Source organism: Chionomys nivalis, chromosome 18, assembly GCF_950005125.1.
Source record: "Chionomys nivalis chromosome 18, mChiNiv1.1, whole genome shotgun sequence".
Classification (NCBI taxonomy): domain Eukaryota; kingdom Metazoa; phylum Chordata; class Mammalia; order Rodentia; family Cricetidae; genus Chionomys; species Chionomys nivalis.
Genome location: NC_080103.1, coordinates 41,487,329 through 41,503,918, shown reverse-complemented (window position 1 = coordinate 41,503,918; position 16,590 = coordinate 41,487,329). Strand labels below are relative to the sequence as shown.

General features: G+C 44.1%; 1 protein-coding gene across 1 annotated transcript in view; it reads right to left on the bottom strand.

Annotated features, from left to right (window-relative positions):
* Positions 1 to 16,590, bottom strand: part of Papss1 (3'-phosphoadenosine 5'-phosphosulfate synthase 1) — a 69,923-nt gene that overhangs the window by 38,088 nt on the left and 15,245 nt on the right. The window contains exons 3-5 of the mRNA XM_057793988.1: positions 15,535 to 15,770; positions 14,951 to 15,089; positions 12,516 to 12,634 (exon numbers count right to left, since the gene is read on the bottom strand). Of these exons, the coding sequence (XP_057649971.1) occupies positions 12,516 to 12,634; positions 14,951 to 15,089; positions 15,535 to 15,770 (494 nt within the window). The remainder of the gene's footprint in view (positions 1 to 12,515; positions 12,635 to 14,950; positions 15,090 to 15,534; positions 15,771 to 16,590) is intronic.

Here is a 16,590-nt window from a genome sequence, read left to right as displayed (position 1 = left end):
TGTGTGTACACGTGCGTGCACACGTGCTCACCCATGAGCACGCTGAGGTCCACACTGTTCCCACCTTATTTTCTGAGACAGGGTCTCTCACTGAACAGGGAGCCAGACTGTCTATATGAAAACACCCAGCACCCTCCTGTGTCTGCCTCCCCAGGCCTCCATTACAGACATGTGCTGCTGTGCCCGGCTTTTTATGTGGATACTGAAGGTCTAAGCACAGGTCTTCATGCTTGTGCGGCAAGCTCCTTTCTGACTGAGCCCAAAAATCAAAACTTTAAGGACATACCCTACTCACAGTTAGTACCTGCCACATAGCAGGTAACTTAGTCCGCTCAGCTAACGGTGGACTAAACATACGACAGCAGTGCTGTAGGTATCTGTGACCCAGTGGCTCCCCAGCCATCTTAGTTTGAGTAGCACCACCTACAGATGTTTGTACAACATGCCTCGTCTAAGGGAGTGCTCAAAGTGGCAGCTGTATCTGGTTCTATAGCAAAAGAGGAAAATATTAATAACGCTAACTTACATGTCTACGCAAAAGAGGTCCATGAAGACCAGGGGTAGCAGTTTACACAACCCCTATGGGGATCTGAGAATCTAGAACCAGTGGCCCACAGAGCCATCTTCTCAGATGCTCTGCTCCACAATGGGGAAAAAGGAGAAACACAGTTCAGCACAGAAAAAAGCAGGTAGCAAAACCGGATTTCTCCTATGGTAATATTCAAGGCCTCCAACTTCTCAGAATAAACCCAAGAGCAAGTAAGACTACACATACAGAAAAAGAAAAAAATAAAATCAAAACCTACAGTGAGGGACCACAGCCAGTTTGGCCCCACAGGCTCACTCCTGGAGCAAAGCAACATTTCTGAGAGACCTCTGCCCCTCAAGCGCCCCTCTCGCCCTGCTAATCAAGGAGGAAACAGGAAGCAAGCACATAAGGCACAAACTGCCCAGCACAACTGTCCATAAACCTCCCAGACATTCCATATTTCATGGCAGACAGTTATTGCTGTATTTACTGAGGAGAAAGACTATCTGAAGCCATTAAAGAAAAAAGGGAACCAAGGCGGCCCAGCTGCTCCAGCTGCTCCAGTCTGACTTGGTGGATGTCACATGCGATCATGTTCTCACAAGGTGGGCTTCCACACACACACATGAACTCACACCAAAGTAGGTTTGTGTCAGCTTTACGGAGGGAGGGGTACGACAGGTCAGCAGTCAGTTTATACGGAATGACGGACTTTAAGAATGCGTCGGAAGAGGAAAATCACACACAGAAGGAAAAGAAAAATCTAGCCAGATAAACAGCTTAGGTATAGCTCTCTGCATTTACTTTAAATGTGGAAAGAGCACTTGGTAGGCAGGTGCCCTATATCCTGAGTGTGTGTCACTGTCATTAGCCTGGTGTCCCGCTTAAGAGTTCTCTGCCATGAACGTGCTACAGGGCAAATGGCCTGTCTGCAGTCTCTGCCAAGCTTCAACTGGAAAGGGAAAGTTCAGGATCCACTTTCCCTGAGGGACAGTGGGGCATGCGCGAAGCAGCTGTACACACCACACACGCTCAGTCGGACACACAAGACACCAAAGGCACACTCAGGCATACATATTCTTGCCAGCTGCGAAATAAAGAACTGAAACCCTACACAGGGCAAGATGCTAAGAGTGACCAATTATAGACAAGGCCAGGTACTCGTTAGGCTTCTAGAAGGGAGAGTACAGGGAGGCTCACAGAAAGGACACGAAGTCAGTAAACTAGTCACAAAATTTAAGGGACACATTTTCAAACCAAGAAGAGACAGAAGGTGGCAGGAGTCCGTACGTCAGTTATTTCTAATGTTCTTACAGTTGCGACGAAAGAGAGGAAGACACGAACATTCTTTGCCTAACACTCGGTGATCTGTTTCTTCAGTTCTAAATACACAGCCCTGACGGGCTTTCTCACCTCACCGCCTGGTTTCTCCTTTTCCTCAACCACTTAAAAAACATCCAGACACCCATTCCCCAGGGCTGTTGTAAGAATAAGACATCATGGTGTCTGAACTGTAGGGCTAATACTTACAGGGATATGCCTTCAACACACTGTTCAAAAGGCTACGTGGCCTAACACCTACCTGTCAAGGCAGAAGAAACTATGCTCTCTGCCCCTCCCCAAAGGAGGGAGCTAAGGCCCAGGAGATGAACAAACCCCGCTATACCTGTTTTCCACTGCACTTAGCACATGGGTAATAAATGATGATGACAATGATACTCACCAGAATCGTACATGAGGAACCACGCCTAGGTTCCTGCTGTCAGTCCATCAACTCAGATAGAGTTCTCAGCAAACTCTAAGGCGGGTTCCATTATCAGTTCTATTTCACGCAGGAAAGCAGTGAGGCCAGAAATAAAATCTTCCCAAGGCCATAAAGTTGAATTGATGGGTGCTAGAGCTGGAATTTCAACTTTAAAGGTCCTTCGGTGTCTCCTCATAGAAACTACGTCAGGAGACTTTGTCACACACATCGTTTCAGCAAGCATGCAAGTTTAATTATGTGCTGCTTTCAAGTATCAACAGGGAGCTATACTCATTTTTTTTTTCAAAATCAAGAAGAAATAGTATCATGTTTTATTTTTAAGTCAAAATAACTTTTCATCACAAACATTCAACAAAATCCCTCCCTTTGCAGATTCATATCTAACAATATTCATAAAATTCATTTTAGCCTTACAATATGGGTGTGCGATTCTTCTGGTGGATAACCAATGCTAAATAAAGGGTCAAGAGACTGCCATTGTTTTCTTCTGGAAAGATAAAGTTAATATTTCTGGAATTAGCACAAACACAATGGCATGAGTCAAGGGGAAGATGGAACATCTGCTCAGTGGAAGAGAGCTCTGTGTAGACTCTGGGTAGAGATGAGGCAACTGATTATCAGAAACACAAAGAGAACCTTTAAAATGCAGACACAGGGCTGGAGAAATGGCTCAATACTTAAGAAGATCTGGATTCAATTCCAAGCACCCACATGGCAGCAGACAGCCATCTGTAACTCCAGTTTCAGAGGATCCAATGCCTTCTTCTGGCACCGGGCACACACATGCTGCCCAGACATACAAGCAGACGAAACACCCATGCATATTTTCTTATGTTGAATGTAGACACAGCCAGTTCCTAGCACATTCTAATGACAAACCTCAGTCTCCAAAAGCACCACTAAACACCCAAAAGGACCAATACCACCTCAAAGTACGAATGGATATTGAGAGAGCAGAAGGTGGAGTCCCTGCCACACGAAATGATTGCTTATTTGGGACTCCAAAGGACTTCCACAGCCTCACCTAGCAATCAGAAACATTGTACCATTGTTATCATATAATCCCCGTTATTTCAGCAAACTGACTTTCAAGGAAAAGACAGCGCACAAGGCTGGCCAGAGAAAGTCTTCCTATGACTGGACACCTCACCCCTTCCGAGAGGCTCCAGGGTTCCAGGTGAGACTAACAGAGTCCTGGGCTGCTCGTGTGTCCTGAGCAGAGGCTGGTGAACAGTTTACGTATTACACATCACCCTGCATGAGGGGTGCATGAGTTCCAGACCTCCAAGGGCAGAAAGAGTAGATGTTATGAATGCAAATACTCATTTGATTTAAAATGCAAGATGGATACAAAACTTTGTTTTAATTGACCCAACACTATACATGACCGATGTATGCAGCATCTACAGCCTTATCTGGGCCACTGTGAGCAGGACAAATAATCGCCATTAAAACTAGCGATTCCTGTCCTCTCATCTGGGTTCTCACATAGCAGCCGAGCCTAGTAATAGACAGTGAGTCCACACTTCACATGTTTCCTCGACATATTTGCTACACTTCTCCTGGAGCCAGATCTGCTCGGCAGACTGAAGGCTGGGGCTCACTCACATTTTCATGCGACTATTTAGTTTCTATTATCTCAACTCCATGCATCTAAAGCACGAGCAAACGCCATTCTGGCAACACTTTAAAACTGAGCTACAAAGTCTGGTTTTTATGTGCAGTATAAAATCCATTTAGAGCACTAAACCACCATTTTGTAAGAAGACAAACCTTTAAATAATTTATAGCACTAGTAAATCCAGAGTTCCTGGTAGATTTAAAAACAGCATTTAAAATATCACTTTAGATTAAAACCAGCGGCAAGAAGCCTACTCCCTTGTGTTCTAACAGACCAAGTTAAAACGCAATGCGAGCAGGCCATCTAGTGACCACTCAAGGGTTAGTGGAAAGAAAAGACAAAGTCTCACGCTTGCTTGTCTTCTGTATTCTTGAGTAAATGCATACGAAATGAAGCAGGCTAAGAAAGCAAAGGTCCTTTGACTAAATGCTGTGGCATGTATTCTTTATCTGAACGACTATATCACACAGCCAGACTGAAAGAGAAATCAGAATCTTAAGTACCCATGTACCAAAGGCCTCATAGTGGCAGCATCCATTTTTCTTGAACATGAAAAATGAGTATCTTCCTTGTTGACAATGAGTTAAGAATACGAGGAAGAATTCATCTCAGAAGAGTCCCCCCAAATTATTGCTGATAAGAGAACGCCATCTGCCATTATTCCCATGGGCACAGCCTTCTCAAGCTCCTTCAGACCACCGGCTTCTCTCTTAACACAAAGACACACAGTGGGAAATGCACTAGATATTTGGTCCTTGTCCCCAGTTCCTAACAGAACTACAAGCTTTGACTCTCCTAAATTACAATGTCTTTCATACAGAGAGACTCTTAGTGTGTGTCCTGAACAGCTTCAAGATGGAATTTTGTCACCAGAATTCTGGATTACCTCGTTGCACATTGGTAACGTTCAACTTCAACTCAAGCCTCCATAAGAACCCCTAAACAAGAGAATTCAAAAGCTTCTGATTGTAATACATGTGGAGGTGCTAAGAGAGGGGCAGCCTAAAGAAGTCATGAAAATTTGGCTCCTACACCCCATGCTACCCTAGACATCTCTTCCATCAAACTGCTCCTAAACTGATAATAAACCATCAGCAACCAATAAAGTGCTTTCCTGAGTTATTCTGACCAATAAAGTGCTTTCCTGAGTTATTCTGACCAATAAAGTGCTTTCCTGAGTTATTCTGACCAATTACAAAGCTTAAGGAGAGGAGCCCTGAGTTATATAAACAGTTGGGCAGAATGGTGGGTGACCTAGACAACCGCATTCAGGACTCAAGTCTGAACAGGCAATCTTTTGAGTTTGGGTCCTTATCCTGTAAGCCAAACAAACTCCAGAATGGATAAGAATTGAGCTGAGCTGTTGGGATGCTCCAATGATATCAGAGGTAAGAAAATTGGCCACTGTAAGGAAAATCAAACAAAAACCCTTAGAACTGAACCCAAAGGAGAGATAAAACGTCCCTTAGTTTATTTCAGAAATAAAGTTGTCATTATAAAGCAGTATTGGGATTTATTAGGATCCCAAGCAAGGAGAGGACCTCACGCACACGAGATAACAGGAGCTGCCGTAGGCAGTTGCCGGAACACAGCCAGAACCTTGCAGACGAAATACTTGTGCAATACCTGTCCACCTTGGACTGCACACCACACATGTGAATGATTCTTGCAGCCAAGGACAACTGTTTCAAACCGACTTTTAAATAAATCTCCTCACTTAAGCTTTAAAAAGCCCTGTCATGCTGTAAGGTGTGGTGGCGCACACCTTCAATCCCAGTACTCCAGAGACAGAGGCAGGTGGAGCTCTATGAGTTGGAGGCCAACCTGATCTAGATAGCAAGTTCCAGGTAGCCAGGGAGCTCTTATTTAAAATAGCAGTAATAATAATAATAATAATAATAATAATAATAATAATACTCACAGGGACTTTTCTCAGTGGCTAAGAACACTTGCAGCTCTTTCAAAGGACCCAAATTCAGTTGCTAACACCCATGCTGGGTGGCTCACAACCACCTGTAATTCTAGCTCCGGGGGACACAATGCCTTCTGTTGACCTCTGTGGGCATGCAGGCATGCAGGTGAGTACATGAGTGTGCTTGAGCACACACACCATTGAACAAAAATAGCCTCAAAGACCTTATTTCTCACCATGTAGAACATTTCATACTCTAGACTCAAACCTGGGAAGTGTCTTTCTCTGCATAATGAACATCTTTTCCAAGCCAGGCAGTACTGCCCTTGGCTTTCTTTAGAGTACTTTTAAATATTATAAAAATATTCAGTCTTTCTATGACCAACGAAGTGCCTTTCTTGCCATTTCTTAATTTCATTTACACTCAGGAATCAACTACCAAGGAACACAAAAGGGAATCAGATAAAAGATTCATATTTCAATAACACACTAAAAACGGAGTAATTATAATCTAGAAATGATGGCACATTAGAAAAACCCAAGTGTGGGCTTCAGAGTCCACCCTGTGACAGTGTCAACCCCACCTTACTGGACTCTGCTGAGCTCCATCACAAACCCAACCCTGCTTCTCATTAGTAAAACGGTGACAGCTATAAATGCTCCTCGGGGCTTTAAAACATATGAATTCACCAAGGCCACCGACATACCTACCACACAGTCTAACACAGAAACAAGAGGCCTAACGAGTTATTCATGATGCTCACCTTTGTTCCTTGAGTCTCTTCTGGCACAGCTATACTTGGACACACGGCGGATTAGTCAGAACCTGTCTTCACACCGCCACTCCAGGCATACACTGGAAACCAACTGGGTTGTCCTCCTTGGCTTTAAATCAGCGCTGCACTCATTCATTCCCCCCCCCCAATCTACTTCAGACTCCACCAGACGCTCTCCCCTGCCCACCTGTGGGCAGTCTCACACACATGGCTGCAATAGTAAAGAAGGTGAACTGTGCTTCCTGCCCATGGCTGGGCTGTGTGCATTATACCAAGCGCCATTCCATGGGAAAGCAGCGTGCATCCCACCAACTAACCACTGTGACCTGGCATCTGTCCATCAGTTTCTCCATGTGCCATAAGGCTTGTCTGAGAGTCAAGTTAACTAGGGGACAATCAACAAGAATCCATGTTAAAACAGATGGAGTGTTGTCTGTGTGTTTTCTTCCAACTATAATTCTGAATTCTACATCATGCTACAAAAGAATCAGGATAAACTAATGTACGCATGGCCATCCTGTCTACACACTATAAACTATAAGAGTGGCAAGGACCGAACATGCAGGTCAGTAAAGCAACCGTACTATCTGGTCGGCTGCCACGCCCCCATGTTTGCTGTGGTGTCTACCACAGATGGCACTGAGTGGTCTCCAATTAACACGCTTCACCACGCACCACAGACGTCGCTGGTTTAGGAAAGCATTTGCTGAAATCCCTTTCCCCAAATAAGGATGATGCCCAGAAAACACATTACAGGTAATGGAGCATCGGGTTTCTTCTCCATGGACACCCTGCTTTGGATGAAAAACAACCTTCCTAAGAAAAGGTCTACATTCTGAGCCCATACGGTCAGAATCACTTTCTAGACATAGACTTGAGTGTAACAAGACGACTTCTAAAAATAAAACCAAGGACACATAAAAATCTCTGTGAAATACCCAAAAGCAGAATCCTACACTGCCATAAGCAAATCTAATTGCTCTGAATTACTTCCAAGGCTTTTCATGTGTGAAATGAGACAACACACAGGCAGAACTGAGAGCAAAGACCTCTTAGGAATGCCACAGAAATGGCGTGGGGAGCACAAAGATTCAATGGTTAAGAACACTGACTGTTCTTTCAGGACCTGGGTTTGAATCCCAGCACTCACATGGCAGCTAACGACTGTCTATAACTCTAATTCCAGGGGATTCGAGCTTCCAAGAGCATTGCACACATATGGTCCAGACATATGTGCAGTGCTCACACCCATACACATAAAACAAAAATAAATAAATCTTTAATTTAAAAACAGACAAAGAAGAGGGTATTAGAAGATAAACTGGGAGGGAAACATGAGCCGCTGCCCCAGTTTCTATAGGTCAGAAAGAATCACCGTAAACGGGATAAAGCACTACACGTGTGCCCTTTATCTAACTCGGCGAGTAGCAAAGGAGGAGGAATACTATATCCCTAGGCCTCTTTTCGAGACACTGGGTGATGAAAGTGTCCAATTATCACATTGTCTGGCAAGCATAAGATAAAAAGGGCAATTAACTCAATCTCTAATTAAGATGGAATAAATTAGGAGGAAGGCATTACCTAAGACTACAGAGATTAAGATAAATGGGAAGAGAAGGCTGAAGGAGGAACGGGAGGGAGAGAGGGAACATACACTATGGCATAATACGTGAGAATACTTACAAAGGTATGCATCTTAGAACTAAAGTATGTAAGAATTCTCAACACAAATCACCTTAATCCTATGAAAAAAAGGGACAATCAGTAATAAAAAAGAAATACTTAGATCAGACTTCAGAGAGATGATTCTGTGAATGACACATCATGAAATAAAAGGCAAAGAACGCAGGCGTGGTCACAGAATCGCAGAGTGGCATTGACCCTGTCCTCCAACAGTGGGGAACATGTCCATCGCATGCTTCGCAAGTCCCGCAAGTCTGTGCTCATCCTACAGAGTGACAGTGCAGCCCCGAGCAGCCCTGTGCAGATGCTCGCTCTTGTGTGGGATGCTGGGTAGAAAGGACATTCGTGGACAACGGAACAGGCGGGATTTGGCTGAAGGGGGTATGGGACTCTGCCAGTCCTAGGCTTAGAGAGGAACTGCGGAATCGTCACAGAATAAACATGTAAGGAACAACACAAATCACCAACAAGCACAAAGCGTTAGGGGGTGTATCAGAAACAGTAGAGTCATGGGCGGATTTACGCAGGCAAAACATGAAGTCCGAAAAATGAGTTTTCTAAATAGTGCCCTGAAGGAAATCAAAGTAAGGAGAAAAGAGGATGATGCCAGCAGTAGTCAGCACACACCCAGCTGAACAGCCCCTACGTGGCTGACTTTAGTATTATCTGTAGTCCATACAACAGTACCTGTACAGTTTCCTAGGATTCTGCAAAACGCTTAAGGACTGCTGATTACACAGATAAAAATCATGAAATAAGACTACATACAACCCTTTAACTTTCATCTGACAAAACTCAAGTAAAACAAAGGAAGTTCGATGTAGACAAATGTAGCCACACCCTATACTGAGCATGAAGAATCGCTGACCCTGGAGAAACTGGAGCCTGTGGTGCAATACAGGTGATTACCGACCAAATTCAACACTACGCCAACAGCATGACAGATACATCTACAACATAAGGATGTCCAGCCTTTCAACATTCCCACGTTACCTACACAGTTCACCTTTGAGGACCACACAACCAAATGATGAGACAAAGTATTAACAATAATAATATGAATCCCTCCAAAAAAAACTCAGAATGTTTTACTAAAGTTAATTTTATTTATGAGCCACACTCATAGGCACCCTGGACCAAAGGCTGGACAAGGGGGTGGGGCAGGAGACAGCTTGGTGATGCAGCTCTTTCGGACAGAATGATTGACTACCATGCGCAGAGCCCAGGGTTCAATCTCAGGACCGCATAAGCCAGGCTTGGTGGTGGTACACAACTGTGCACTCAGTGCTCGAGAGGCAGAGGAACATAAAGAAGTTCAAGGTTATGTATTAATTAAGTTATGTATTATCCCCAGTTACATATTACTTAAGAAGTTCAAAGTCATCCCCGGTTATGTATTAATGCCATCCTGAAATACAAATGAAAAACATTATCTCAGGCCAGTGAGATGGCTCAGCAGATTAAGGTGCTCGCCATCAATGCTGACAACCTGAGTTCAATCCTCAGAACCTACCTAGGAGGAGAGAACCAAATACAGTAAGCTGTCCTCATGTGCTCCATGGCTGTACACACCTACCCATACATATACACACAAAATAAATAAAGAAATAATTAATTAGGGAAAAACCACTATCTCAATTTTTGTTATATGCTCAGATCCAATATCCAGCACTTAATAAAGTTATGAGATAACCAAAAGGGGGAGGAAACCACCCACAGTCAAGGGTCAATGCCATCAGAGCTAGATCCAGAAATCACCAGAGTTCAACCATCAACCAAGACTTTAAATGGTGAATCTAACAGTAAGATAACTGATTCACACAATTGGGTGGGATGTGGTCAGCATGCATGAATCCCTGGAGAACTTCAGCAGAGATGTACATGATAGGGGAAAAAAAGCCAAATGATGACAAAATTGGTTTTGGTTCTAGTTTTGTTTTTTCGTTTGTTTGTTTTTATGTGTATGAGTGTTTTGCCCAGTATACATATCTGTGTATGATGTGTGTGCATGGTACCCTTGGGGGCCAGAAAAGGGTATCATCCTCTCTGGCTCTGAAGTTACAAGCAGCTGTGGACCTCTGTGTGGGTGCTGGGAATTAAACCAAGGAGCTCTAGAAGAACAATCAATGTTCTCAACCACCAAGCCAACTCTCCAACCCCAAAACTGTTAGTTAATGATTATTACAGTTTAAAAGCTTGGGCAAGGCATGGTTATGCATACCTTTAAACCCAGCACTTAGGAAAGAGGCAGATGTCTGGGAATTTGAGGCAAGCCTGACCTACATAGGGAGCACCAGGACAGCCAGAAATAGAGAGAGACCCTGTATCAAAGCTTTAAAAAAAAATCCTTTATAAGCTTTCCAATATGTTGAGTACAATAAAGAATCAAGAAACTTAAAAATAAATTAATTCAAATAATCAAAGCTACTTATTAACTGTGCAATAATACCTCGCTGTTTAACATATGGCTAACTGAAGTCCCTGCTGGAGAAGAGCAAAAGAGACACGAGAGAATGGCGAGACTGATGCTCACACACCGGATACATACACTGAAGCCACAACAGCTACACATATGTAAGATGCTGTTGTCAGTTAAATGAAGATCCATTTTAAAGCAGTGCAATGGCCATGAATTTTCACAAATCAACGATGTGCTGGGGGGGTGGCACACACCCACCTGTAATCTCAGCACGGGAAGCCAGAGGCAAGTTGGAGGCCAGCCTGGTCTACATAGTGAGCTCTAGGCCAGCCAGGGCAACACAGCAAGAGCCTGCGCAGACAAATGGAATGACTGTAGAGGGAAGAACACCTTTACAGGACTGCGAGAGAGAAATTCACCTGGCCAAAATGCCTTCTAGAGAGGACCAGGCAGGAGAAGACTCTCAAAGATGGACCTTCCAAACACTGCTCCTCCCTCCCTCCAGACACACCGCGCACCACTGAATCATGGCTTCTAACACATTTCCCAGGAGCCACGACCTCCTTGCTCTTCTTCTCTGACCTACAATGAAAATCCTCAAGGATGGACCCATTCCTGATTAACCTCTCCACTGCTAGTGCCTGCGTTGGTTACTAACTACAGTAATAGGGTTTTAATTCATATATGGTTGGTGGGGATGAGAAATGACTGAGGGACGGCAAAGGCAGAGGAATAGACGTTAGTTAATAGGAAACCTAGGAACTGAAGATGAAGTAAAAAACCCTCCTAAAATAATGCCATTGGCCTGAAGGTACCGGTCAGGGCATCAGCGGCATACACACATATACAAAACGTATACATAAGATGTCAGAACAGTGACGTCACTATTTCCTATTATTTCTATTTATTCAGAGAACTTGAATAAGAAACATAAATTCAGAAGAAAAGCCTTATACTAACTACCTGGAAGATATATTATAATACAGAAAACTTCAAAATTGAAACACACACAATATATTTAGTCAGAGGAAATACAGCTGTGAGAGACTGGAGATGAAAGGGGATTCTAATCAGATTTCTGTGTATAAAAAGGAAGTCCAAACACTATCACCCAGTGAGAAGAGAATGGGGGTGCTGACACACCCACACCTGCTTTGCACACAGAAGTGGCCAGCACAGGTAGGGACACAGACACGCTGATGAACACTAGCCAGATGCAAGTTCCATCACCACACAGAGGCCGAATCCTCTCAGCTAAAGCGGACAGTGGAGTGAAAGGCATAATAGGTAGTTTAGAGGGGAAATTATTTCTAAAGCCAGAATAAAAACCAAGGGAACCATGTATCTGTTATTCAGTCCCCTCGCATCTTCTGCTTCCATATGCCAGCAGCCAGAGAGAGGTACTTGAGTCCAGGAAGTCTCCCTCCGCAGGACCCTCCTCTAAAATCTAGCTGTAAGTGCATCTCCAATTTGAAGCAGGAGTCAAATATCTAGGAAATTTAATAACTCTGTGTGCCTCAACTTAAAGAGTCTAACACTAAGTCATACAGTAGAATATTCGCTAGATCTCCACTATTACTAGTGTGGTAAAACTAATGAGAAAATTTAAGACTCCCAACCTTTCTGACATTTACAAGAACTGGGGTATTTCATGCATTGCGTATGCCCCACAATGCTAAAATAGTAACATACAGGAAGTTTCTGGCTTTTATGAAGAATCTGAAATACAGGCTACTCAATCAGATCAATTTTTAGAGGCCAAGTTATCAGGCAGTTTTCTCCTCTTGTCTCTCTGCCTGCTCCCTCTCACCCGTTCCTGCAGAAGCTCCACGACCTGCTGGACACAGTCATTGACGTCACAGGAGTCGGTTTTCAACACCAGCTCTGGGGCCTCTGGTTTCTCATACTCAGAATCGATCCCCGTGAAGCCTGTAGAGAACAGCAGACAACAGAGGGAGGAGAAACATAAAGGGTTATTCCATCCGCACCAGTCTATGCTGAAGCTAAGGCTCACACTGCCCTGTCAGGGCATCGTGGTACTGAGTGCTCATTCTTGGGAGACTTCTAATTAAACATGATTTCTCCCAACACATACAGTCGGTTCTCATCATTTACTGTACCTATGTCCAATGAAGTTGTCACAAATACTAATGAAGTAAACACTGAATCATATCTCCTGGGTGAAATGCAAGGCCAGGTTCCTACCAGCCTCGGGTGTCATGTGTATTTCTGTCTAAAGATACCTCATCAAACATACTGATTCCTTTACACCAACCTCACAGCCACAACACAGCTCAGTGAGAATGACACTAACGCCTCTCCTCTGGGACCTACTCCAGCATCACTGCTCTCAGACACTACAGGGCCAGGAAGATGGCTCGATGAGTAAAGAAGCTTGCCACCAAACCTAACAACCTGAGCTCAAAGCCTGGACCCATGTGTTGGAAGGAGAGAGTCAGCTCCTACAGTCTTCTGGCCTACACACACATGCTTGATGATAAATAAGTGTAATTAAAAATAGCAATACTACACAGCATTTTCAACACTGGGGTCATCTTAAACATCACTCAGAGTGTGAATATGAGCAAAAAGGTGAAGACCATGATGGGGACACCCACTGAAACAGCTTACCTGAGCTAATGGGAGCTCACCAACTCCAGCCAGACAGGGAGGGAACCAGCATAGGTCCAAACTAGTCCCTCTGAATGTGGGTGACAGTTGTATGGCTGAGGCAGAATGTGGGGTCACTGGCAGTGAGACCAGGATTTATCCCTACTGCTTGTACTGGCTTTTTGGAACCCATTCTCTTTGGATGGAGACCTTGCTCAGCCTAGATATAGTAGGGAAGGCCTTGGACCTTCCCCAAAGCAATGTGTCTTACCCTCTCTGAGGAGCAGATGAGGGGTAGGTGGAGGGAATGGGAGGAGGGGAGGAAGTGGGAACTGGGATTGGTGTGTAAAATAAAAAAAGGATAGTTTGTTTTTTTCTTTTTTTAAAAAAATCACTCAAAAATAATTAAGCATGAAAATGTGAAATAACTAATCTGCTGTCCTGCCTACTGCCAATCACTCCAAACAGTAGCCTGTCTGAGTCAGGAAGGTGCTAGCTTAGGGGGCAAGAGGTATGAGAGGCTTCACCAATGAGCGGGGCCCCAAGGCAGTGAGATCCTGCACCAGCTTGGTCCACAGGACTAGACGTCTCCAGCGCAGAGTTTGCCTCGGGGGCTTATTCCCAGACCCAAATACAGATGAAAAATGGGTAAAGAATATTCTCCTTCCCACTTTCCTTTTCCCTTTCCTGTGTCAAAAACTGAATGCCCAAATCTAGAATTCAGAGCTCCTGCAATGATCCCAAGCTATCGTACCTTGTTGGGAAGGCAAACAAGTTACCTGCATAAATCATCCCTAAAGAATATTCTATAACCTACCTTCAATGACTCATTAACGCAATATGTCCTGTTCCCAGGAATGCCAACAGAATGAACACAACTGGGGTCAAACACAACAGCAGGCGGGCTCTGTCATTCCCTAAGGCGTGGCACACGAAACTGTGAGCTGTCCTTAAACCCTAAACAACGTGTGGATGTTTTCATGGGGTCGGATATGTTAATTCAAACTCAACAGTCTTAAAACCAGGACATTCTCATTCTACCAAAATGTTTCTACTTCAGGCATTCTCCCCAATAGTTATGGGACATCCTACACTGTCAGGCTCCAATGAAGACTAGAAGTAGTGATGACTAGCAACCTAACTCTAGACACCTGATTATATGAAGGGGGTTTCAGTGCCACCTCTCAAAGTCCCAGCTCTGTCCTGTGGGCAGGTTTCCAACACAGTCAGCAAAGGTCACTGGGGCACAGTCCCAGGCACTGCTGCTAAGTCTGGGAGCAGGAACAGGATAAGAACCACTTGCCCTCCTTATCCAGCCCCAAGTCACTACTCCCAATTTCTTAGACAAGAGTATCAGTTGTGCGGGCTGGAGAGATGGCTCAGTGATTAAGAGCATATAACGATCGTGTAAAGAACTGGAGTCTGGTTCCTAGCACCTATGTCAGATGGCTCTCAACTGCCTGCAACTCCAGTTCCAGAGAATCCAATGCCTGAGACCTCCCCAGGCAACTGCACTGACATGACAGACAGACAGACAAATACAATTTAATTTAAAAGTGGGGGAGGGCATCAGACCCGTACACAAAAGCATGAACTCTCTAGACAGAGAGAAACCGCGAAGAAAATGCTGCTTGCCTTTTATTTCTCCCGCTCGTGCTTTCTTGTAGAGTCCCTTGACATCTCTCTGTTCACAGACATGCAGAGGAGCATCAACGAAAACTTCAAAGAAAGGTAAGCTTGCACCCTCGTGAATCTGCCTCGCATTGTTGCGGTCCTTCAGAAAAGAAGAAAAAAGACATGCACAGAAACAGGAAGGGGTCAATAAAAAGAAGCAATAAGAAGGTGGATGAACCAATACCAAAAATAAATGAAAAGGACTTTGTACCTGAGTTTGTTTACATATGGTGTATATATGTATTTGCATATGTGTGTGTGTCCGTGTGTGTGTGTGTGTGAGTGTGTGTCCATGTGTGTGTATTAAGCTTAAATAGCCAGCCAATGGCTTCACCTCAACAATTTTGCTATACTTCAAGATGCATTAATAGCAGGTTTTACACACACTGGATCACATCAATCAATTTTTTTTAACTTATTTGTATTTCAGAGAAATAATAAAGTCAGATTCAGCCTCAAAACACAGGCCAATGTTTAATATGCGCTTTGCCTGATACCGCACTTCAACTGCGTAATCTGCACCTGATGGCGGAGAAGCTACACACCTGCGTGTAAGGGGATATAAAGCTGGTGATGCACACTAAGCCGGCATCTGCAAACAGCTTCGCCACCTCCGCGATGCGCCGAACATTCTCTTCTCTGTCCTCGGGACTGAAGCCAAGGTTCTTATTGAGACCTTGGCGAATGTTGTCACCATCCAGAGTGTAGCATGGAATGCCATGGCAAACCAGGTACTCCTCCAGAGCCATGCTCACAGTCGTCTTTCCTGCCCCGGACAATCCTAGAGGGAACAGTCCAAACAAATTCCACCTGAGAAGTTAGAACCAAGAGTCTAGGGACAAGGTTAATTATATCCGTTACTCTCAGCACCAGGGTCTGAGACTTACGACTTACCCCTGCCCGCCCATTAGCTCTTTAACATTAACCCTTTATCTACTCAAAATATCTATAAGCATCTAGGGTTCTTTATGTTTTGGGGGGATATGGAGTGTTCCTCTTAAGCATGTATCTTTGGTAACTTAAATAACCCAGAAATCACCAATAAGATTCAAAAATTACCAATTTTAGTGTCATGGTTGGGTAGGTCTATCCACTTCGTCACTATTGAAAGATACATGCCACATCTTTATAGTCAAATGCCAAATTATATATAATAAGGGAAAAAGGGAAAGGAGAAAAGTCAATGTGGAACTACAAAGCTACCTCCTCACTCCAGGACCATGCCACTTACAGACCATGACAGAGCTATCTGGAGTCAAGTCACAATATAATTAACCTGAGAAGAAAACCCTAGCTTCCGTTCACTCTCCTCCCCATCACGTATATTCACTAAATGACCAGGAGAAAGAAAGGAAACATTTATATACTGACACTGACCGCAAAGTCAAGAGAATGGTAAGGTAAGAGATGAACATGGAAGTCTAGTATGCCAGTGATCTTGTTAGAACAAAATTATGGCAGTCCAGAAAGCTAAAGGAAAAGATGACGTGCTGAGAGGATCAGCAGACGGCCAGCTACTTTAATTCATTACCAGGCTGTTTCCCCAAAGAGGTCAACATAATAGCGTGTCCCTACAAACTCCTTACAGGGTGACCTGCCAC